This window comes from Heterocephalus glaber, unplaced genomic scaffold, assembly GCF_053883595.1.
Source record: "Heterocephalus glaber isolate CG9 unplaced genomic scaffold, H.glaber_assembly_v1.0 deba00001600, whole genome shotgun sequence".
Lineage (NCBI taxonomy): Eukaryota > Metazoa > Chordata > Mammalia > Rodentia > Bathyergidae > Heterocephalus > Heterocephalus glaber.
In genome coordinates this window covers 39363165-39385376 of record NW_028258372.1, presented here as the reverse complement: position 1 = coordinate 39385376, position 22212 = coordinate 39363165, and the positions used below count along the sequence as shown (strand labels likewise).

Genomic DNA, 22212 nt, shown 5'->3' with positions numbered 1-22212 from the left:
TCTCTGGGCCCCTCTCGACTCCAAGCCCCCCAGACCCCTCTCCTCGCTTCTTCCTGCCCCCATTCTGGCTTCTCTGCCAAGGCTGTGCTGGTTCCTCTGTCACCGGTGGCAGTGGGTGCTGGTGACAATGGCTGCACGAGGGTTCACGGTCTTTTATTAGTCACACGGGGCTCCACTGGGAGCCAGGGACACCCCACCTCCGGCAAAGGCAGAGGCCTGGAGTCAGCATTCACACCCAGAACCCAGGAGCCCCACAAGCATCTCTCTCCCCACCTCACCCTCCACAACGGGCTCTGCCTGGGCTCTCGGCAAGGCGGGAGCTCCTCTTTCCAGAGCCCTCCAGGCCTAGGCTACATCTTCACCACAGCTTCCGAAGTCCCCCCAGAGTGAGCCAAATACCAGGGCCACGTAGGGTACTGACGGTCGGCAAGATCCTTCCCGTCCTCAGGAGGGCGGTCCCTGCTGGCTGGCTCCAGCCCGCCACACCCCGCCTCCAGGCCTCTGCAATGTTTCCTTCACCCCATCCCCCAAAGAAGGCGCCCAAGAGCTGAAGCTTTCTTCTCCATTGGGCCCAGAAGTAGCAGTGATGGTGTCCCCAGGGCAGCCCAGGTCTGTCACCGAGGGCTGGTGGAACATGGAACGTGGAAGGTGGTGGCCCAGAAGATAGGAAGTTACACTCCAGGCTCCTGGGACGCTTGGGGCACGGAGGGCTCCGTGCTGCCCCTTGGTGGATGCTTGAGACCAGCCGCTACAGAGCCACACTCCCCAGGGCTTGGAGCCCCCCTGGGAGCTGGTGAAGAATAAAACAAATGTGAGAAATGATTTCTGGACCACTCCTTCTGCCTCTCTCTCAAGTACAATCCTGGGTTGCCCAGGGTTAGGAGAGCAGGCATCCTGACCCTGTCATTGCCAAAAGTGCAGAATCCTCGGAGTTGGTGGCCGATGCTCCTTGATTCCTGCCCTGTACTGCTCCTGGCCACCTTCTAGAGAACATTAGAGAAAGTAAGACCAGGACATCATCGTTTCTCCCATCCTCCATCTTGGGAGGGATCCCCTCCTGTCCTGAAGCTGGGTCCCAGGGCTACACCACCAACACCTAAGACCACCAGGTTCCCTTGGCTGGCCTGAACATCCTCTCCCGGCCTGAAGCCCCCTCCACAGTCCCACTCAGGACCTGCCCAGCCCTGAAGCGCTGGACCACCCATGGGATGGGGCAGGCAAAGGGGCTCAAGACACTTTCCTCTTGCCTTGCAGTGCCCAGTCCCTTCCCCGTGAACTGCCCTCACAGGCCTGCTCCAGGTCCCCACCATGCAAGGCCATGAACTCCTCAGGGACGAGCCCTGCTCTGAGGGCTTCCACTCAGAGCCTTCCCTGTCACAACCACAGCCCTGTTGTGGAAGCCCAGCAAGACCAAAAGGACAGTGGGGACATGGGTCCGGGCTGAGGCCCGCTAGACAGGGGCTGGAGGAAGCAGACACAGAGTCTAGTCATCCACCTTCTCTTCAGGGAGGTCCTCGTCAATGGGGGGCTCCGGCCGGCAGCGGAAATGATCATTCCAAATCTTAAGGAAGGTCACCCGGAACTTCTGGATTCGGAAGGCATAGACGATGGGGTTCATGGCTGAGTTGCCATGCGTGAGGAAGATGGCGATGTAGATAAGGATGGTGGGCTTGTGGCAGGTGGGACAGAATAGGGTGATGCAGTTCAGGATGTGCAGGGGCAGCCAGCTAAGGGCAAAGAGGAAGAGGATGAGGGCCAGAGACTTGGCGATCTTCAGCTCCTTCCCGTAGTACTTCTGCGGGTCGCTGGAGGAAGCCGACACCTTCTTGCTGAGCTGCTTTCGGATCAAGTAGAAGACCTCCAGGTAGATGAGGACCATGAGGAGCAGTGGCGGCAGCACCCAGACGAAGAAGTTGAAGTAGACCATGTACTCCATGCTGATGACCTTCTCAAACTCACACTTGATCACGGGCTCCCCAGTGCTGCCGTTGGCCGCCCATGCCGTCTCCACCTGACGCAGATTGTTCCAGCCAAACATAGGTGTCAGGCCCACCACAAGCGAAAGAATCCAACAGCCAGCTATGGCCACTGCTGCCCTCCGTGGGGTCACCACCGTCTTGTACCTGTGGGACAGGAGGGCAGGGTGTGAGAAGCTGCCACCCAGCTGCCGTGAAGGCCCCTCTGAGGCTCACCTGGTCCCCGGGGGGTTCCCACGGGATGCCCCCTCCCCGTCCAGGACCCAGAGAGTAGGATGGGTGTGGTCACGAGATCTGCCCAAGGTCACATGGAAGGTGACTGCGCTGTTCTGTGCTTCCCAGCACATGTCTACACTCACCTAAACAGCCAGGGGAGTAACAGTCCACTGTTATACTAGGGTCTGCTGACTCCACGGTCACAAACCCTCCCCTCTCCTGACCTATTTTCCCCTGCCAGCACCCCCTTTCCTACCTCCACCTTTAGATCCCACTCTTTCCCAACGACTGCACATGCTTAGCCCTAGGGGGTGGTCCTCATGAAGCAGTTGATAACGATTCTCAGGAAATAAAACTGGGGTTCACTGAGTGTCTACTACATGCTGGATACTTTCACTCGTTCATTCCTCCACACAAAGCTTGCATACATGGGTGCATTATTCGGCAAATATTTATCAAGTGCTTCTTATCATTGCTCTGGGTTGTGGATGAGAAAGAAAGATTCCTGCCTCGGGCTGGGGATTTAGCTCAGTGGTTTCGCCGCCTGCTGCGTAAGCACAAGGACCCGAGTTCAATCCCTGAGTTGGATCCCCAGTACCAAAAAAAAAAAAAGATTCCTGCCTCTATGTAGCTCACATTATGGGGGAAGAGACCAATAACACAAAAGTAGGGAAAGAAGACAACAGATGATGATACGTCCTTCAAAGGAAACATGCAGGGTGATGTCAAAAAACAGAGCTTTCCAACCTTTTTCATGTCAGGACACAGAAAGAAGGTGAAAACCTTTGGATGACACACAGATGAGGCTGCCCGTTGGCCACGGGGAGGGTTTTGGTATTTTAGGGCCCCCTCACCTCTCTTTAAACCAACCCAGCCACAGCCAGCCTAGTGTCTTCTCCCCACACGCTGGCCTTCGAGGAAGCGCCAGCCTGACTCTGCAGCTTGCCCACTTGTTATTTTCCAGTACAGCTCCTGAGAGGGATGGAGTGCCCACTGAGCAGGTGGACAGCCTCGAGATGGGGTTGGGGGTGTTACAGGGGGCCCCTGACTCCGTTCTCTTCTGCCCTGTGCCTGCAGAATCTGCAGCTTTCTTCTCGGTGGTGAAGCTTAAGGCCCCTCCATCGCTAGAAGTCAATTTTTCTAGACCCCTTTGGATTCATTAAATCCCACTTGCTCTGGGCAGGCTATGAGGCCAGGAAGGGGGACAACTTGGAGGGTGGGAGAAGCTAGGCACCCCCTCCCTAAACCACCTAGGAGACAAGCACAAGAAGGGCCCTTTGGGGCCTCGTACCAGATCTCTCTGCCATTCCCAAGGAGAAACTGAGTACCCTGGATGACACTACTCAGCCCCCCTACCGCTTGGTCACAGGAGGCTTGCAGCTGACCCGCTCCCCTGCTGCTATGAAAGCCCACCCTCCCCTTGTATTCCCAGCAGAACGGCTGGCCAGGCCCGAATGTGGGCCCCAGGTCTGCAGTGTTCGAGCTCAATTCCTCCTCTGTAAAATGAGACCTACATCAGAGAGCAAGGATCGAAAAAGATAACATGTGCAAATGCTCTGCAAACACCCTGCCAAGATTCCTTAGCCTGAGCTCTCGGCCTTCTGAGCTCCTAGACAAACACACCTGGAACAACTCGGGTCCCTAGGTGCTCAGCAAACATAGCCTAAATGCTGTTAAAACATCTTGCTCAGGTCTGGCTCCTGATGATCTTAGTGTCCTGCTACCCCCATGCCCTCCGGGTCTGGCACAAGTCTGGGGAAAGACCAAAGGTGCATAGGTCATTCTGTGGGACACTGTTTCAGCCGTCACCCAGGCCTGGGGCCAGGTCCCTAAGGTAGGCCTCCACAGGACCAAAGGGGGCTGGGGCTGCAGCTGCAGCAGGACAGGTAGGGCCAGATACCTTGTCCCCAGCATCACTGCCCATCACATCTATCAATAATTTATATCGCATTTGTCATTTACAAAGCCCTTTCACAGTCAATTCTCAGTTGAGCCCCAAAACTCCGCTGTAGGGAAGCCCAGCAGAGTGGAATCCCATCCCACAGATTAGGATTCTGCTGGGCCAGGACTCCTGGCTCCACCCCAGCCCTCCTTCTGGACCCCGGGCTGACTAGGGGGGGTTTAGATGCTGAGGACCGACAGACTCAGACTGCTTTGAAATGGGAACACCTGGACCCTGCTCAGAGAGGGTGCCAGGCGAGAGGGTGTGGATCGAGTGACCTCTGGTGCTTCGGCTCAGCCTGAGGACTGGGGTATAGCCCAGGACCCCATCTGGGCAGTGATCACCTATGGAGAGAGGGGAGGGGCACTGCCAGGGTCCCGGATGGGAGAGAGGGTGGTGGCCACTTCTAGCTGGAGAGGCGCTCCCTGCCCCTCCGTCCATCCGTCATCCTTCCTGCCCGCCCAGGGCCCCAGGGTTAAAGCTTTCCTGGGGCTCCTCCAGGACCGGGTCCTGGCTGACCCAGTACACACAGTATCAGTCTCATCTGTTTTTCTTGCTATTTTCTCCCTGGTGGGAAAGGGCTGGGCCCAGGACCTTGGCTGTGGTGGGGCCTGCTCTCATGGAGCCTGGGGACGTTCACCTCTCTTACACACGGAAAGGGAAGCGGAGGCACTCGTGGGGCAGGGGTATGAAAGGTGCCTCCAATGCTAGAAGATTCCTTGCCACCCTGGGGAGCTGTTCAGGGAACTAGTCAGAGCACTGGCCGCCAAAGGAGTGCGCAGTCGCAGACAATGAGGTCAGGGGACAGGGAAAACTGGAGGCCAGCAGGACAGATGGCCCCTTAGAGATCCAGCTGAAGGGGTAACACTAACTTCATAGGGTCAGTTAGCGGGCATCATCTTATTGAGGATGACAGCATGAAAAGACTGAGTAGGTACCTGAAGCAACGGGGACCCTGAGAGGGGGAGGAATCGCTAAAGAAAAACCTGGAAGGGGCTACTGTTGAGTCTCTCGGTGGTGAGGGAAGAAGGCCCCCAAATCTGCATCCACAGAGGGGCACAGGAAGCCATTGCTTCTACCCTGGACGCCCTGCAGGGCTGCCGCACAGGAGGAAGGAGATTCTGAGGCTACGTGAGGGGAAACTGAGAAATAATAGCTAACCAATCAACAATAAGAACAATGGCGAAGCTGATAAGAGCTAACATTTATTGCCACATTCCATGCTCAGCACGGACTTTGTACACACGATTTCACTGATACCTCAGCCAGGGCCTCTGAGCCAGGCGCTATTATAACCCCATTTCCTAGCTGCAGTAAGGAATGAGCCAAGATTAGGACACACGTCCAAGGGCACTCGGCCAGGAAGCAACCAAGGTGACCCCTGCAGGCCGCGGGGTCAGGTGCTAGGGTTTGGAAATACAGCCAGGAACAGGCAGGTACTCAGAAAGCACTTCCGGGAGGTGGGGACACAGGCAGTAGAAAGCAAACAACCCCAGCAGAGCCTTGAAGAGCGAAAAGACCCATCCAGAAAACACGCAGGGCACTGGGAGCCAGTGAGGGGCAAGCAGGGGAGCTGAGAGCAGCTCTGAGCTGACAGGAGCTGAGCCCTGAGCCATCAGGGGCTCCAGCCAGGCAGAGATGGGGCAGAGCCTCCCTGGTGGAAGGTGCAGGGGCCCGGGCACACAGAGCGGAGCAGCAGGAAGAAGGGCAGGAAGGGCCAGCCCAGCAGGTCCCCAGGCAGGGACAGTTGGGTGGAGGGGGCCACAGTACACTTCTGGGTGGGGTTTATTCTAAGAGCAGAAGGAAGCCACTTTTGGCGAAGGAATAATACAAGGCAACTTCTGCTTTTAAAAGCTAACTCAAGGTGCAGTGTGGATCGTGTGAAATGCCGTGGAGGCAGCAAGAAAGCCAACACGGGCACTTTAGCCACCCAGGCAGGAGCGGAGGTGGCACTCCAGCGGGTGTTAGTGGCACTGAGTGGAAAGGCATGGCTATGGGGTGGGTTAGGGAACAGGCTGAACAAGACCTGCGGCTGAGTGTGGCTGTCTGGAGGACGGAAAGACAACTCTGGCTTTTCATCCTGATGACAGAGCAAGGGATGGAGCTATCTCCTGAATCTCCCTGACCCCCTCTCCCCTGGCACTGAACCCCACACCACCCACCTGGGAACTAGACACCAACAGAGACTTGCCTCTGTGTGCACCTCGGGGCCTTTGCACTTTCTGTTCATTTCCCAAGATGCTCATTCTCTCCTTATTCAGGTCTCAGGACAGATGTCACCTCCTCAGGGACAATCCCAGACAAATAGTCCCTGTCACCCAGCAGTCTCTTGCCATTTTCAATTTTCTTAATAGAGGTGATCTCATCTTCTGGCTCTATATCTGTGTGTTGATGCATTTATGCTTCTCTCCAGGAGAGTGTACAAAGCTCCATCATGACAGGGCCTCAATTTTTTATGCACACCACTGCTTCCCAGTACCTAGACAACTGCTCAATAACTATTTGTTGAACAAATGAATGAATAAAAACATATAAAAGTGGATTAACAAATCTATACATCCATTTATTCAGAAATGATTGACTGAGGAACTACCACGTGATCCAGCTCAGGGAGCCAGAGATAAAGATGAAATGGCAGGTGTTCAGTCAGAGACGATCAGTTAGGGAGGCCTGGCCCAGCCCCGGAGGCAATCACAGTGCCCTGGGGGAGGGCACCCTTCCCTGGTTCATGCCCGCTGTGTGGGCAGCTGCAGGGGAGCTGCTGCTGAATCACACAACCATGGTCCCCTGCATAGGTCCTGTGACACAAGCCTGCAGCGGTGAGGGCCTCTGAGGAGCAAGTGCCACCAGGCCACCAGCCAGCTACCAACACGTGCACGGCAGCCTGAGCCCAGCGTGGGGTCAGATTTCCAGCAGGAACCTAAGAGCGCTGAGCTCCTGGAGGGTCCTCTGCTTCATGCATTGTCCCCTTTCACAGATGAGATCACTTCCTGCGCACAGAGCGCTGGTCTCTCCCTGCCTACAAGGCAGCCCTAAAGACTTCTGTTGGGTAGGACCAAAAATGGTGCCTCGGGGAGGCGAGAGGTGCTACTGCCGCTTTGAGAACAAGAATGGAGCGTGCTGGTCCTAGAGCTGTCTGTTCTTGGCTTTCCTTCCTAGCTCTGCCCTGCTCTGTGTCATCAAGGGGTGGCCCCCGCCGGCTGCATTTCCTAAGCCCCTGGGTCAGCTGGGTCCATGGGAAAACGGAAGCGCTGAAGGGACACGAACAATGGAAAAAGGCACCCCTGTGTCTGTCCCAGCCCATCTCAGCCACGATTATCTCTCTTTCTTGGCTGGGCCTCCCGCAAACCCAGGCCTCCCTCCAGACACGCACCATGGGTCCAGCTGCCACCGGCCAACTGCAGCCCCTGGGCCCAAGACCCCATCTCCTCCCTTCGTTCCCTGGCCTCTGGCGGCTTGCTGGAGTTGCTACTCTAACTGTCCCATTGGGGTCTCAGCTGCCCACATCCCTGGCACTGAAGGCCTTTGGTTGTGAACATGGACGGTGATCTCTGCACCCCTGGTTTGATCTCAGCAGTCTGGGGCTGAGGATGCAGCAGGAAGAATGAGGTCCAAACCCTCCAGAGAACTCTTGCCCAGAAGTGTGAGCGAGCCAGGAGCTGGCGGCCAGGCTCAGATGCACAGCAAATTGGAAGAGAGACCACGTGACAGCTGTGGGAAAGGATGCTGTGGTCGGCATGAGGACAGGGGTGACATAGAGCAGGTCCTCGGGCCTGGCTGGCCTTGCTTTCGTCAACTGCTCCTCATCTAGGCACTGGGCACAAGGACAGAGAGAACAGGGCAGGGCAGGGCCAAGACCCAGTGCCTGTTGCAGTGCTGCCGTCTGGAGTCAGGGACTGCCTCCTCCACCTTCTCTTTCTTGCTTTGGCAGGGAGGGAACAGCATTTCAGAGCTCTGGTCCCCTCCCTCTTGGCTCCCTTCTTATCTAGCATCTCAGCCACTTGTAACTGGAAACATGGATCTTAAAACCAGGGAAGTAAGGCTTTCAGACTATTAAACTACTTCCTGCAGAGAAATTCTTCCTCCCAAAGGAGAACAGGAAGCCAGATACAATCAAAGGCTCCCCACTTCGGGGGCCAAATGTTTAATAGTAACATTGCCCAAGGGAGTCTGGTTCCGGGACCTGGGGAGAGGGCAGGATGTCTAGGACCTCAGTCTCGCTCGCTTGGGGTCCTGTGACTTCACCCACTATCTCAAACATCAGCGTTCTCCGTCCCACAAAAGAGGAGCCAGGCCAACACATTAGGGCCGGACTGCAAGGCTAGAGAGGAGGGGCCGCTCTGAGCTCCTCAGAAGAGCCGGATAAACTCATTAGGTCATTAGTGTGATAGGCCTTGGAAATAGCTCTTGGTCACTTGCTGAGGACAAATAACACCACAGCCTGGTGGAAAAGACAATGAAGTTTGAGTGTGATTCCTAAATGAGACTCTATTTTGACCAAGCTCCTTCCTGCAGATTCACAGCCCCTCTCTGGGCACTGTGGGTAAAAAGAAGAAACACAGGCCCTGCCCAAAAGGACTCATGCTAGGTGTGATAGAAGAGGCCCTGCCCGAGCACAGGGAGCCTCCCTCTGACAAGAGACCAGCACGGCCGCAGGAGACAAGACCAAAGTTCCCAGCAGCTGTCAGCAAAAACCCTCAGACTCAAAGACCCCACAGACAACTGACTTTCTGGCCTGGGCCACCGTCTCCATGCTTGGAGGTGAAGCCTCTCTGCTCCCTGGGTGTGTTCTGCCATCTCTACAAAGACGGGTTGGGGTTGGATCAGTGGTTCAGATCCAGGGGAGGCTGCAAGGGGTGGGGTGTAGGGAGAGGGCTCTCGGGTTGAGCAAAGCACATTTTCCAAGGACCGCATCCTCTCCCAGCCCGGGGCCCAGGGTGTACCGGAATGTTCCTGCGCAGTCTAGGGAGCCAGGCATTGCCCTCTGACACAATTCCCTGGGCACCTCTGAGCTGCAGCCACATCCACCCGCCCCCAAGGCCGGGTACAGCGCCCTCCTCCCTGTGAGAGGTTCTTGGGGAAGACAGTGTCCGACCTGACAGTGAGTTCACAGAACTGGACCCGGACCTCGGCACTCTGTCTCTTTGCATCCTGAGATTTGGTTTCTCCAGCTCTCAGAGTGAGGCCGGGAGGTGGAAGGACAGAAGCCAAATGGTCTCACCTGCCTGGGGTGACTGTTTCTGACTCATGCAGTGCAGTGGAAAAAACCCATCCCACCTGCACAGACTTAGCGACCCGTGAATAGCTGGCGCAGTGCGGCCTCCCTGGGATGGCCACGCTGGTAAGGGCTCAAACTCCTTTTCCAGCACAGTGGAAAGGCTTGATGTTGGCGAGGGGTGAGCTGACCAGATCATTCAGTTTCCCATAGGCCTCTCCAGCCTCTGCAGACCGTGGTCCCTTAGGAGAGGCAGCAGACAACCCTTCAGCCCTGCTGGTACCAGAGCACATGGGGGAGGGTCTGGGCAGGGGGAAGCCAGAAAGACGCAGAATGTCCCGGCTCTGAGAGGGAGCAGGGTGATCCACACTGCTGACCTCAGGACCCCAGAGGAGGGTGGGTGGTCCTCTCTTAGAGTACCTCATGGTGGTGGGAGTCAGGAGTCTTCAGTTCTGGTCTAGACTCTGCCAGGAGTGAGACCCTTCCCATTTCAGGGCATCTATGTGCTCATCTGAAGGATGGAGGGTTAGATGAGACATTGCACAAGTTCCGGCAGGTCATGGTTCCCTTCTCCTGGAATGTCTCAGATCCTGCTCCACGGAGAGCTGAGCTGCACTGGCAGAGGGAGGGAGGAGTCCTGAGACACTGCTCTCCCCAGCGTGCTCCCCCTCCTCTAGGGATTCCACACTCCAGCACCCATAGAGAGGAAGATGGGGAGCAAGATGAAAAGGAGAGGGAACAAATGAATGAATGAAGTGCACAGTGGAGCAGGATCCAAGTACAAACTGTGGCTCCCCTCTCATCAGCTTGTGGCCTTGACCCAGGAATAATCCTTCCAGCCTGGTTTTGTCCTGGGCATAGTAGGAAGGGACGAGAAGAGGGGTTGGTGTTAGCTTATCTAAGCACTCAGCAAATAACAGCAGCCGGCACCCATGTCATCAGCAGGAAGGATGCCCTTGATTCCATGGGAAACAGTCCGCGCTTGAAGCGATAAAGAACAGGGTGCGAGAACAAAAAGTCAATTCTGGATCCCTTTGGAAAGCCAGTCCCAGGGCCTTCATTTCTGTCCCAGCTCTCCCACCCAACGCAATCTCGCTACAGAATCAGTCCGTGCCTCGATCTGCCTGACATGCCTGAGCCTGGGGTGGGAGAAAGTAGGGGTTTGGGAAATTGCTCAGGCCAAGGGCCAGATCCAAGAGGGTCCTGGAAAAGCCAGAGCCTGTGGGTCGCCCAGGAAAGCTCTCTTGGGCAGAGGCCCCTGTGCAGGCTGAGGGAGGGGCCATGCCCTTTCTCCCACATCCCCTAGGAGCATCTGTCGGCCTGCCTGCAGCTGTGGGGTTCTGGGCACTGCCTGAAGGTCCTTTCTACTTTGGGACTGTAATCTGCCCCTGCCTGAGACAGCCAGTGCAGATTCCTGATGCCTGCCAGATCAGCTCAAGCATCAGCTGGGGTTGGGACCCTGGGGGGAGGGCTGGCGAGCCTGGAGTCACAGAGGAGGGGCCCTCTCAATGCTGCCCTGGCCTGGAAGATGGGGCGCTTAGCTCTGAAGGGGCAATTTCACTCACAGGGCTTGTCTGGGTCTCTGTTCTCACTGCCCTGGGCCGTCAGGGCTTCCTGAAGCTCACAGCATCTAGCCCTCTGCTCTGGAACAGATTTAACAGATGGCAGGGTGTGGGAGGAGGACAGGGAGAGCTCTCTGCCTTGAAAATTGTTCCAAAGAAAGAATCCACGCCATCCTCAGATCCCTACTCTATGACTTGTACTTCTCCATCTCCTTCCCAAAAGTCTAAATTCAGTTCCTTCGGCTGCCTCAGAACCCAGAAAGATGCCTCTTGGGACCTGGAAGAAGTGCAGCCATATTCTCTCAGGGTCTGGGGCTTTCTCCCCTCCTCAAATTCAAGACAGAGGGGTTTGGAGCTCAGTAGGAACTCCAAGATCTAACAGTTTTCTGTGGTGTCCTCTCGATGTGTTCTTTCCCTGTGTCCACCACATGTGAATTGACTCAGCTCAGGCAGAGGGATGTACACCAAGTCCCAGGCCAGGCCCAATCCAGAAACCAGCCCTTCTGGGCCAGCAGCCTCCCAGGCCGAGGCAGCAGCATACAGAGGACAGTACCAGCAGCTGCAGGCTCTGAGCCCCACTGGCCCCAGGCATTTGTTCAAGACCCCCTTCTACTGCTCCAGGGATGGGCTCGTCGAGGAAAGGGTCCGCCCGGATGCAGTGAAAAGTGGGGAGACACCAGGGTCTCCCAGGTGAGATGTCGATTCCCTTCCCAGGGCAGCATGCAGCGAGAGGTAGGACAGCAGATCCCTGGATTATGGTGGGATCTGATTCCCTCCCTCCAGCTCCTCAAGTGGGACAACCAGAGAAAGCGGTCATTTTGCCCCCTAAGGATACAACTGCAAGTACCTGAGGGCAAAGACAAAGTCTGATTCCATGTGGTCTTTCAGCACTACCACAGTACCTGGCACACAGTAGGCACCCTATGATACGTGGGCAAGGAAACGGATCCAATTAAGCCAGGTGTGGCGGCACACCCCTATACTCCCGGCACTCTGGGAGGCTGAGGCGGGAAGACGGCAACCTTGAGCCCGGTCTGGGCAATTTAGCAAGATCCTGTCTCAAAATAAAAATTTTAAAAGTACTGGGGATCTAGCTTAGTGTGAAGGAACTGGGTTCAATTCCCACTACCACACACAATTACACACAAAATGGTCATTTCAAATCAGAAAGGCAGAAAGGGGAAGGAGAAAAAAACCAACAAATACAATGAATAAAAAGCAATTACAAACATGGCAGATTTTATGCCAACTCTATCAATAACCACTGGAAACTTGAATAAAGCAAGAGGGAGAGTAAAACGGAGCCTGTCCAAGGCTTCTTGCCCATCTCAACAACATCGCAGTGGGCAGTCAAGGAGCCCCGTCCTCAGCCCTCCCAGACAGGGACCTTCCGTAGAATTCCTGAGATTCTCACTCTCCGGTCCTGTCCAGCTCAGGATCTCAAACCACTTCACCCGGTGGCTCCACCAGGAGTCTAACCACACTTCCTCCTGCCAAAGACCAACTCCTCTCCTCCCCACCAGGCCTAGGCAGAAATGGGGAAGGCCCGATTTCCTCCCCTCCCCCTCCCCCTCTTTTTACCTCCCCCCACCCCCACCAGGTTGTTCACCCTGGAAGAATGGAGAAGCACATAGCTGCTGCCAGCATCTCTGCAGGAGCCTGGCAAGGCAGCTTCACTGAGGCTTGATCAATAAATTCATTTTCAGTCACTTCTTCCACTTCTGCGAAGCCCTATAAATCGCTGGCCTCTGCCATGACCCTGGATGGGGGAAATCTCACATTATGATATGTGTGGGGAAGGATAGAGCTTATTAAATCAAAGCCTTTTTTTTTCCATCCACCATTCACGAAAACTTCAAAGGGCCATGCTCAGAGCTGGAAAAAGAAATTGCAGAGAGCTGGCAGTAATGGGCCTTGGGGAACTGGGCCAGGCAAGAATCAGGCAGGACACGCACTGCAAGCACGGGAAGGGGTGGACTCGGAAGCAGTGGCAGCAGGGGGCCTGCACAGTGGCTCCCACCTCAGCTGATACCAACACCTATGATCCAAATGGGCAGTGTGGAAGGACCCCAGCTTTCAAGTCCAACAAAGGCCTGACCACCCATGCTCCCTGACCATTACTGCTGGCACCCTCTCTCGCCAACAGAGCACACGGGTTGGCCGGGGAAGCAAGGCCCAGGCAACACACATGCCACAGTCTTTTGATCAGCAGAGAGGGTCTGAGTGTGAACTGGACTCACAACTGCTGTATTAGCAAACCGCGCCATTTCTCAGAACCTTAGAATTTCCTCACCTGAAAAGTGGAGCAGCTACCCGCCCAGCCCACCTCCCAGTGATCCCATGGCTACCACCAGCCTGGAGCTTTAAGTTCAGCCCCTCCTCTGCCGGGTGTACAACCATCCAGCAGGGAAGGTGTCCACCTCCAAGGATGAGCCTGGATGACCTGCCCAAAGTTGTGCCCCTAGGGGCTGAAATTGGAACTGCACCCCAGGTCAGCCACCTCTGAAGCCCACGTTTGTTTCCTGGCATTTAAAAAAAATCCTGCAATTTCGTGTGTTTTGGGGGGTTTTTTTTGGTACCGGAGATCGAACTCGGGACCTTGGGCTTATGAGGCAGGCACTGGAACCACTGAGCTAAATCCTCGGCCCAAATTCTGCAATTTTAATTGAATTAACAATAATAATTGGATATATTTACGAGGTACATATATGGGTACATATGTTATGCAATGCACAAACCCCAGCTTTCAAACCATTAGAGCTGATTTTAAAGCATGTGTTTTGTTTCGTGCACTGACATTCCCAGAGGACGGGAGGAATCTGAGCGCAGGCCTGTGGTCTTACATCCTCCCTGCTTCCCTGACTATCTGAGCTTCTCTTCTGTAGTGTGGGTATGAATCACCTGGGGTCCTTTTAAAATGCAGGTTATGAGTCAGCAAGTCTAGGGTCAGAGTGCAAGTCTGCGTTCCCAACAAGTTTTCAGCAAATGCCAAGGCTTTTGGACCCCAGCCATATTTACAGCAGCAAGTCCCAGTGGTCCTCACCCCATGTGTGGCAAAGAAATACCTCTCCCCACCCTGATTGGGGAGGAGGGTGGCAGAGGAAGCCCAGAAAAAGAAAGGCATTATCTTGCATCACACAGGAACTAGCAGAGCAAAGCCCTGCAGGGTCCGTCATAAATCCACCCATGTGACCTGTCTCCCAGGGAGAAACACCTCCCCATGTGGGCAGGGAAAGCTGGGAGCAGAAGAGAGCGGGTCAAGAGGCTGCCACTCAGCACCACAACTGTGCACATCACGTTAGCACTGGCAAAGCACTGCCAAACTGCAACCTTGCCAGGTGCCCACATGAGCTGGCAAGGTGGGAAGATCTGGGTCTACTGTAGCCCTTTTACAGGTGGGAGAATTGAGGCCCAGGAAAATGCAGCCAGGGCCAAGGCTGTGGCTTGGCTGCTTAGTGCTGGAGCTGAGACTGAGCCCCATCTCCTTTGCGGGAAGCCTCTCCGGCAGGCACAGCCCTACCCCAGGACCTGGCCAGAGGCTGCCAGCTGCCCCTCCAGCCCATCTCCACCACTCTCAGCCCTGTGGACCTCGGGGGATTATTTCTGCTGTGTGATGCTAGCAACACCTCCTGATTTAGCTTTCCTGCACTTGTGACTGAGGCAGCCGTGTCACAAATGAGCACACCCAGGCTCTGGGGCTGGAGAAAAAGCAGGTAGGGCCTAAAGGAAACCAGACAGCAGGCCAGGCCGGGCCAGGCCCACTGGAAGTCTCCAACTTGGAAAGCTCAGCCTTTATAGCTTGGCTGCACTGATTTCTTGTCTTCTCTGCAAGATCTTGTATTCTGTCTCCTTCTTGGCCTAGAAGCTCCTTAAGGACAGAGGCTGTAATTCCCCACAGCCTGAAATCCCTGAGGACAGTCAGAAAGAGCACTCACTTTGTTATCTAACAGGCACACTTTCAAATCTCGGTTTTGCTACTCATTGGCTGGGCAACAATTTTCAAGTTACCTTATATCCTGGTTCTCTATTGCTTTATTTGCAAAGGGATGTTGGTACCAGTCTTGCAGGGCTAAATAAAATTAAACATGTCCCCAAATAAGTCACCTAATGCTGCACCTGACATCGAAGAGATACTCAACACATAAACACTCCCTCCCCCGCCAGGCTGCAAGTCTTCCTGGGGGCCCTGTTATGTCTTGGATCTTGGCCCCAAATGCCACATGCCAAAAGCTTGGTGCCCAGCTGATGGTGCTGTTCGAGGTGGCGGAAACACTAGGAAATGGAGCCTGTTTGGAGGAAGTAGGTCACTGACAGAGTGTCCCAGGAGGTGTATTGGCGCCTTGGCTCCTCCTCCCCCACCTCTCTGCTTCCTGGCTGCCATGGGTCCACCGCAAACTACCTGCCATGATGCTCAGCCTCTCCTCAGGCCCTCAGCGATCGAGCCAAGCCACCATGGACTGAAACCTCAGAAACCATAAGCCAAAATAAATCTTTGCTCCTTTTAAACTGATTTTCTCAGGTATTTTGTCAGGGCAATAAAAGCTGACTAACACAGATCCTCTGGAGCCAAGCATCCCCTCTGGGTTCCTAGACTTCTCGAAGCAGCAAGGTGCCTGAAGGGAGCAGTTGCTGGAAGAAGATGCCTGTCTGACATTTCAGAGCAGGTGCCCCAGGCACCCTACCCAGAGCAGTGGCATTGCACACCCTCATCTGTGCACAGGGCTTTCTCTGCCTCCCAGCCCTGCCATAGCCACTTCCCCCAGGCTAGCTTGCCAACTCTAGGCCTTGTGAAGGAACTCCTCCAGCCACTGTCCACACCGACTGCAGCAGACAGACACATACCTGTGTGCCACCATCTATTCATCCTCCTCCCTCTCACCAACACCAGGAACAAGGAGGAATGAGCCTGTGTTGCGGGGGGGAGACACATTTGGTTACACATATGTTTTCATGCATGTTTCTCTCCACAATCCCATAAAATGGATATTATCCCTTCCATTTGACAGACATGGAGACTGAAGCTCCCAGAATATGGTCAAAGTAGTGGCACCCTTGCAGGCAGCAGCCCTGAGAAGTCAGGGAGGGATGCTGAGTCCCATTTGCTGATGCAGACACAGCCAAATGGGCAAAATGACAACCCAGGCCCAGAGTTCAGGCTTCCTGGTTCCCAACCCCAAGGGCCCCTCTGTGCTGAGCAGATTGAGGGGAGACTCCGAGGCTTATTTATTCCCCAAATATTTATTCAGGGTTCAAAGTTCTACCTTAGGTATGTAAGATACTGAGATCTGTAACAACACCTAACATTTACCCAACACATACTATGTACAAAGCACTAGGCTCAGCCCTTTACAGAATTATCTCACTCAGAGATTTTAACACCTTCCCCGAGGGCAATACATCATTACCCCTACTTCACCTACAAGGAAGCCAAGCCTGAAGAGACTAAATGGCCTATTTCAGGCAGGCGGCTGAACCAGGGTAGACTTGACCCAGCAGTGCGCCTTCACCCCGGAGACACAGCCTTTGCTTCCAAGGCCCTTACAGCCCAGTGATCTCCCCAACTCTGCCCAGCTCGGAAGGGTCCCCCATCACCGACCTTCACAAGTTCTCCCTTCAACTTTGTTTCTTCAGTCTTAACTGTGGACTGTCAGACCCCTGCCACATTGGAACAAGAAGATTAGGGCCCAGGGAAGGTCCCCTCGCTGCCCATGTGGACTTGGACTTCCACTAAGGGAGGGACCAAGGCTCATCCTCAGTCCCTGTGCAGAGGCCACGGAACTGGCTGGGTCCTGGACGGGTCAAAGCGCAGCAAAAGCCTGCACAACCGACCACTGTGCATGCCCCCAGTCCACCTCCTGCCTTCCTTGTGCGTGCAGGGAGCTAGTGATGGCCCAGGGCCTCCCCTCTGCAGGCCTCACTGCCGTGGGTCAGGACAGAGTTGGGGCTCCTCCTGCACTCCCAGAGCTGTCCAGAGCCCCAGCAGGAGGCAGACAGTATGGCACAGCACCAGAGGGGTAGGAGGCTGGCCAAGTGCCTGGTCCCACCGCTTCCCAATCCTCCTCCCCTCCCCACAACTCCTTCTCTCTCCGGGGTCTTTCCATCTACAGCCGATGTAAGCTCCATCTGCCCCTCAGTGCCAGGCCATGAGGCCCAAGCTTGGGCACCACCTGAGACAGGGCCAGGCATCAGGTCCCGAACACATACACACCAGTGCCAGCTACCGCTGGACAATGAAGCCTGTCTCCCTTCCTGTCCGGGAGCACCTCTGTGCAGACAACTCTCCGTGGTAGGGACTAGAAATATGCCCATTTTATAAAGTGGACCTGCGACCCAAAGAGGTAAGGCTCTGCCCAAGATCACCCGGCAGTAAGTGTTGGGGATCAAGGCTCAGACTCAGGTGCTTTTGTTCATCCATTCGGTTATTTTTTCAACAGTTCTGGTTCCACTTCACAGCAGTGTGACTATTAGCAAGTCGTTTAGTCTCTCTGGGCCTCAAGTGTGGACATGAGGATATATTTCACTATTAGTATACAATACTACTACAGCCTCTCATTAAACCGTGCAAAGATTTAATCGAGACGATCCAGGCAAGGTGTTCAACCCAGGGCCTAACAAGTCCTACGTGCTCTGGAGTCACCCCGCAGCACTCTGATTCACTGGACATCAAAGACAGGAGGGCACTAAGCCACTGTCACCACCGCCTCTGATCCTGGGGGCAGGGGGCCCACAGAGGCACACTGGTGTGTGTGTGCACACGTGTGTGTGTGTGGTCTTAATGTCAGAACCCTGTCTTTGATCATTCTCCTCAACCCCAAGGCCCGGGCAGGGTGGGAAGTGGCTGGCCTGGGCTGGGGCTGAGCACCTGGCTGGACGGTGACCTTGTGCCCGTGTGCCCGGCTGGGCCCGGGTCCAGGCCTTCTCAGGCCTCCTGCCAGCGCAGCAGCTGGGAACTTACTTGTCAGTCTCCCCACGAGGCTGAGTCTGTGCCCTTGAGGACAGACTGTGTTGTCAGAAAGCATGTGTTAATTGAACCTGTAAACCATGTCTGTGTTGTGGGCACAGGAGGATCAGCCTGGCCGGGGTGCAGACCTGGGGAAGGGGGAATGAAGTGTCGGGCAGGCCAGGTTGAAGAACAGGTCTGGAAGCCTAGACTATAATTCCTTTTTTTTTTTTCGCAGTACTAGGGATGAACCCAGGTCCTTCACACTGAGCTATATCCCCAGTCCTTTTTTAAGGACTAAGTTGCCAGGGTGAGCTCGAACTTATGACCCTCCTGCCTCAGCCTCCCAGCATGTGGCACTGCTCTTGGGTAGCCTATTATTTTTTGACTTATAAAATAAGCAGCTATAACACACGCATGCACACATACACCCCAGTGTGCCTGTGTGAAACCCCCCCAGGAGAGGCAGTGCTGACAGTGGGGCTCTGTGCCTTCACGCACTCCCAGGCTGTCACCAGCCCACAGGCCGACCCAGCTGCCGTATGCTGTCTGAATGTCTGTCATCAGCGAGCTCATCACACCCCTGACTGGGCGTGGGGGCTGGGCGAGTGAGAGGATGGGCCCCAGACACACTGTGCAGCCCAGAGAGGGCTGTGGGCCGCCCTTGCTCAGCTCCCCCAGGTCCTGGAGAGGACAGGGTGCATCGGGGGCTGTTCACATCCTGAAAGCAGAGGATCAGCACCCTTCTGCCCACATGGACATGGACAGGGAGGAGCCAGGGGCTGGGATCCGGGCCTCTAACTCATCCTGCCGACTCACAGGAACGTTCCTCTTCATCCTCCATCCTCTACCATCTGCCCCACCTGCGCAGGCAAACGTGAGACAGCTACTTCCTCCCTCCCTGCCTGGCTGCTCTCTCCTCTCCGCTGAGCTCTCTGCTTCCTGCACTGCGCAGGTATGAACCAGGCACCCACTCGGTGCACAGGTGAGGTGCTGGGCACCATGAGAGAGCAGGGCAGAGGGACAGACCCACGCCTTCCCTCCAGTGTGTGATTCATTTTGACACTGACCTGAACCCAAGGGATCACCGCAGTCACATAACATCCAGAGGTGAGTGATAAACAAGCTTTGCATTATTTAACAATAGTAATAAACCCCATTTACTGAGTGCTACTATGAGCCAGCCCCTTAACATACATTATCTCTCAGCCTCGTGGCAGCCCTAGGAAGCAAGTATTAAGAAGCCTATTTTACAGAAGACAAAATGGAAGCACAGAAAGGTTAAGCAACTCATTCAAGACAACACAGCTCTAAGGGAAGCTGAAGTAGGGTTTCTGCACCATCTGTCTGCCCATCAAGACTGCTCTCACCCTGTGTCACTAATGCATCTCTGGAAAGCAGGGGGAGGGAGATGCCTCTCTGAAAGGCAGATCATTAAAAACATATGCATAAAGGAGCTCTCTTAATATACCTCTGTGGCTCCTGTCCCCAGGAGAATCGTTGGTGAAGTTTGGTTCTTGTCTGCAGACAGGAACCAGGTAAGTGTGCACCAGAGCCCTTGGCTTAGTGGGGACAGAAAAAGGGGCTGAGAAGCAGCTCTTCCCTTGCCCCAGTTCCTGCCGCCCCCCCACCAGGGGCGAGAGCTCAAGATTGGAAACCACTTGTAGCCTCTGAGAGCAGCCAGCACATCAGCCCTGCCAACTGCCCTTCAAAGCCTTTTTGCTCCATGGGGTGAAGGAGCACGTTTCCATGTGGAAGGGCTGCTAGGAGCAGGCCAGGGTGGCGGGGACACCATGCACCCATGCCAGCCTTGGTGCCCCCCACCCTGTCTCCTCTCCCCTCGAGGCTGGGCTACAGCCAGGACTTAAACTGCTTGCTTATAGACTGACTATCCTCTCTGCTGCATTACTGAAACAGGGCCACTCAGTGTCCTGCCACAGAGGTGAGGGGACCCTGACGTCAGGAGGGGGCACAGCCACTGTACACAGGGCTAACCCACCCCACAGTGCAGACCACTGGAGGGAGTGAGGCTCTGGGGCCCACTTCCCTGGCCAGGACCCTCCCTAGGGTCCCTGAGGATGAGCAGAGCTTGGGGTAGAGCACAGGGCCCTGCTGTCCCAGCCAGAGGTGCCTAAGAAGCTTGTTGACAAACCTGCCCACAAATCCCCTCAATTTCTTTTTCCTTCCCCATCTCTAGAAATGCATCGCCATCGACCCAGGGGCTTAACTATAAACCAGAGAATCATCTCTGGCTCTGCACATCCAGTGCACTCCCAGTTGGGACTCTCTGTAGCCTGCCTGAAGTCTTTCCAATTCCATCTCTAGGCCTCCTTCCTCCCAGCTGCACCTAGCCTGCCCCTCCTTGCCAGCTTTGTGTCCTAACAGACCCCACTCCACCCTCCCTACAGCAGGAAGCCTGACTTTCTTATGTTAATACATTGAATTACACTGATTGATTTTTTTTCAAATGCTAAACCACCCTTGCACACATGGAATAAACCATTTTGGTGGTGATACATTATCCTTTCTGTTTCATTGGATTAGATTTGCTAATATTTTGTTAACGATTTTTGCCCTTTTTAAAATGCAATTTGAATTATGTCATCCCTTGCTTAAATCACTCAGAGGCTCACAGTATACTTAGAATAAAATCCAAACAGTTGACAATGAACCACAAGGCCTACCAGGCCCTACCTGAGTCCTCAGGCCCTCGTGTGTCTCTCAGGACATTGACGCGGGGTTTTGGAGACACCGCCAACCAGGGCCTGCCACAGAGAATACCAGAGCAGCTTCCTTCCTCACACTGTCACTGTAGCCACCTGCCTCTTCACATAACTGTTGGCTTTCTCCCAGCTAGTCTGTAAGTGCCATGAGGACAGGGACCAGCATGAATCTGGCACTTCTGAACCAATGAAGGAGCCAAGTCTCTCCTCCTCCCTGCCTGTGCCTGTGTAGCTGAACATGGCTGGTGATAAACACACAAGCGTGAGACTCGTCACCCTGAGTTTCAGGTGGACCCGTCACACTGCCTCCCACTGAGCTAGGCTTCCCAAGTCCAGTCATTCTCTCACTTTCTGGAGAATTATTTCACACTTGCTACTCTCCAACACCACCCACTGCATCCTCACTCTCAGCAGATGACCCTGCTTCCCACTTCACTGAGAGAATGGAAACAGAAGAGAATTTCACCTACCAGCATCTGCACAGAAGGCTGCCGGAATCCTGTGCAATGTCAGTTCCTCCACTGATGGCCTAGATCCAACCCTACTTGCCAAGGACATTGAACCTGAAGTTTTCTCCTTCCATCCTTACTGTTTCACTCCCTACTGGATCACTTCAGTCAGCACACACATATACCGACCTCCCTCCTATCTTCAAAAGTAACACAAAGCAGCAGAGGATTTAGCTCAGTGGTTCCGCTGCTGCCTCGGAAGCACAAGGTCCCAAGTTCGATCCCCGATACCCAAAAAAAAAAAGGATGAAAAATAACACAAAGCAAAATGCCTACTTCCCACTTCTCCTGACTGCTACTGCCCCATTGCTTTGCTCTCTGGAACAAATTCCTCAAAAGAGTATAGATCCCCTTCTCTTCTGAGCCTTCTCCAGTCAGGCTTTCTGCCCCACCCCTCTGCTGACCTTGTCCTTGTCAGGATCACCCACGGGTTAACTACACCAGTGGTAATTCTAAGTTCTTATCTCTCGTCACCCACTGGTAGCATTGGAAGCAGCCAATTTCTTGCCCCTCTTTGAAATGTTTTTTTATATTTGGCTTCCAGGATGACACACTTTGACCTCTGGTTTTTCTTCCTACATCTGGGGGTCTCAGGTCTCCCTCAGTCTTCTTTCCTAGTGCATCCTCTTCTCCCCATTTTCTCAAGGCCTGGTCCTTGGTCCTCTTCTTCACCTGTATTTTCTCTCTTGGAGATTTAATCCAGTGTATTAGTCAGCCTTCCCAGTACTGGGACAAAATACCCTATACCTGCAACTTAAAGGAGGAGAGGTTTATTTGGTTCATGGTTTCAGAGAGTTCAGTGCATGGTTGCCTGGCTCCAAGGCAGAAGTAGTATGAAAGGAGAACAGCAGAGGGAAAGTGCTCTACCCATGGCAGCCAGGAAGGAAGCTGCGAAGGGAAGAGGCAGAGACAGACAGACAGACACAGACACACACACACACAGAGTTAGAGAGACAAAGAGAGACAGAGTTCAAAGACTCAAACCCAGTGACCCACCTCCTCCAATCAGGCCCTGCCTCCTAACAGCACATTTGCCTATGAACTCATCAATGGATTAATCCACTGATCTATATAGTGCCCACAAGATCCAGCCATCTTCCAAAAGCCCCACCTCTGAACACATGAGACT

At 54.4% G+C, this 22212-nt stretch overlaps 1 protein-coding gene across 7 annotated transcripts in view; it reads right to left on the bottom strand.

The window, feature by feature from the left end:
• Window positions 1-137: 137 nt before the first annotated feature.
• Window positions 138-22212, bottom strand: part of Adora1 (adenosine A1 receptor) — a 31609-nt gene continuing 9534 nt past the window's right edge. For 3 of the 7 annotated variants that reach the window (XM_021242502.2, XM_087193914.1, XM_087193916.1), the window contains exons 2-3: window positions 1496-2123; window positions 138-983 (exon numbers count right to left, since the gene is read on the bottom strand). In XM_021242502.2, the coding sequence (XP_021098161.1) occupies window positions 672-983; window positions 1496-2038 (855 nt within the window). In that variant the 5' untranslated portion in view covers window positions 2039-2123 and the 3' untranslated portion in view covers window positions 138-671. Of the gene's footprint in view, window positions 2124-15753; window positions 15779-22212 lie in introns of those variants that run through there. The other 4 variants (XM_087193915.1, XM_087193917.1, XM_004862197.4 and 1 more) reach the window with 2 other exon arrangements.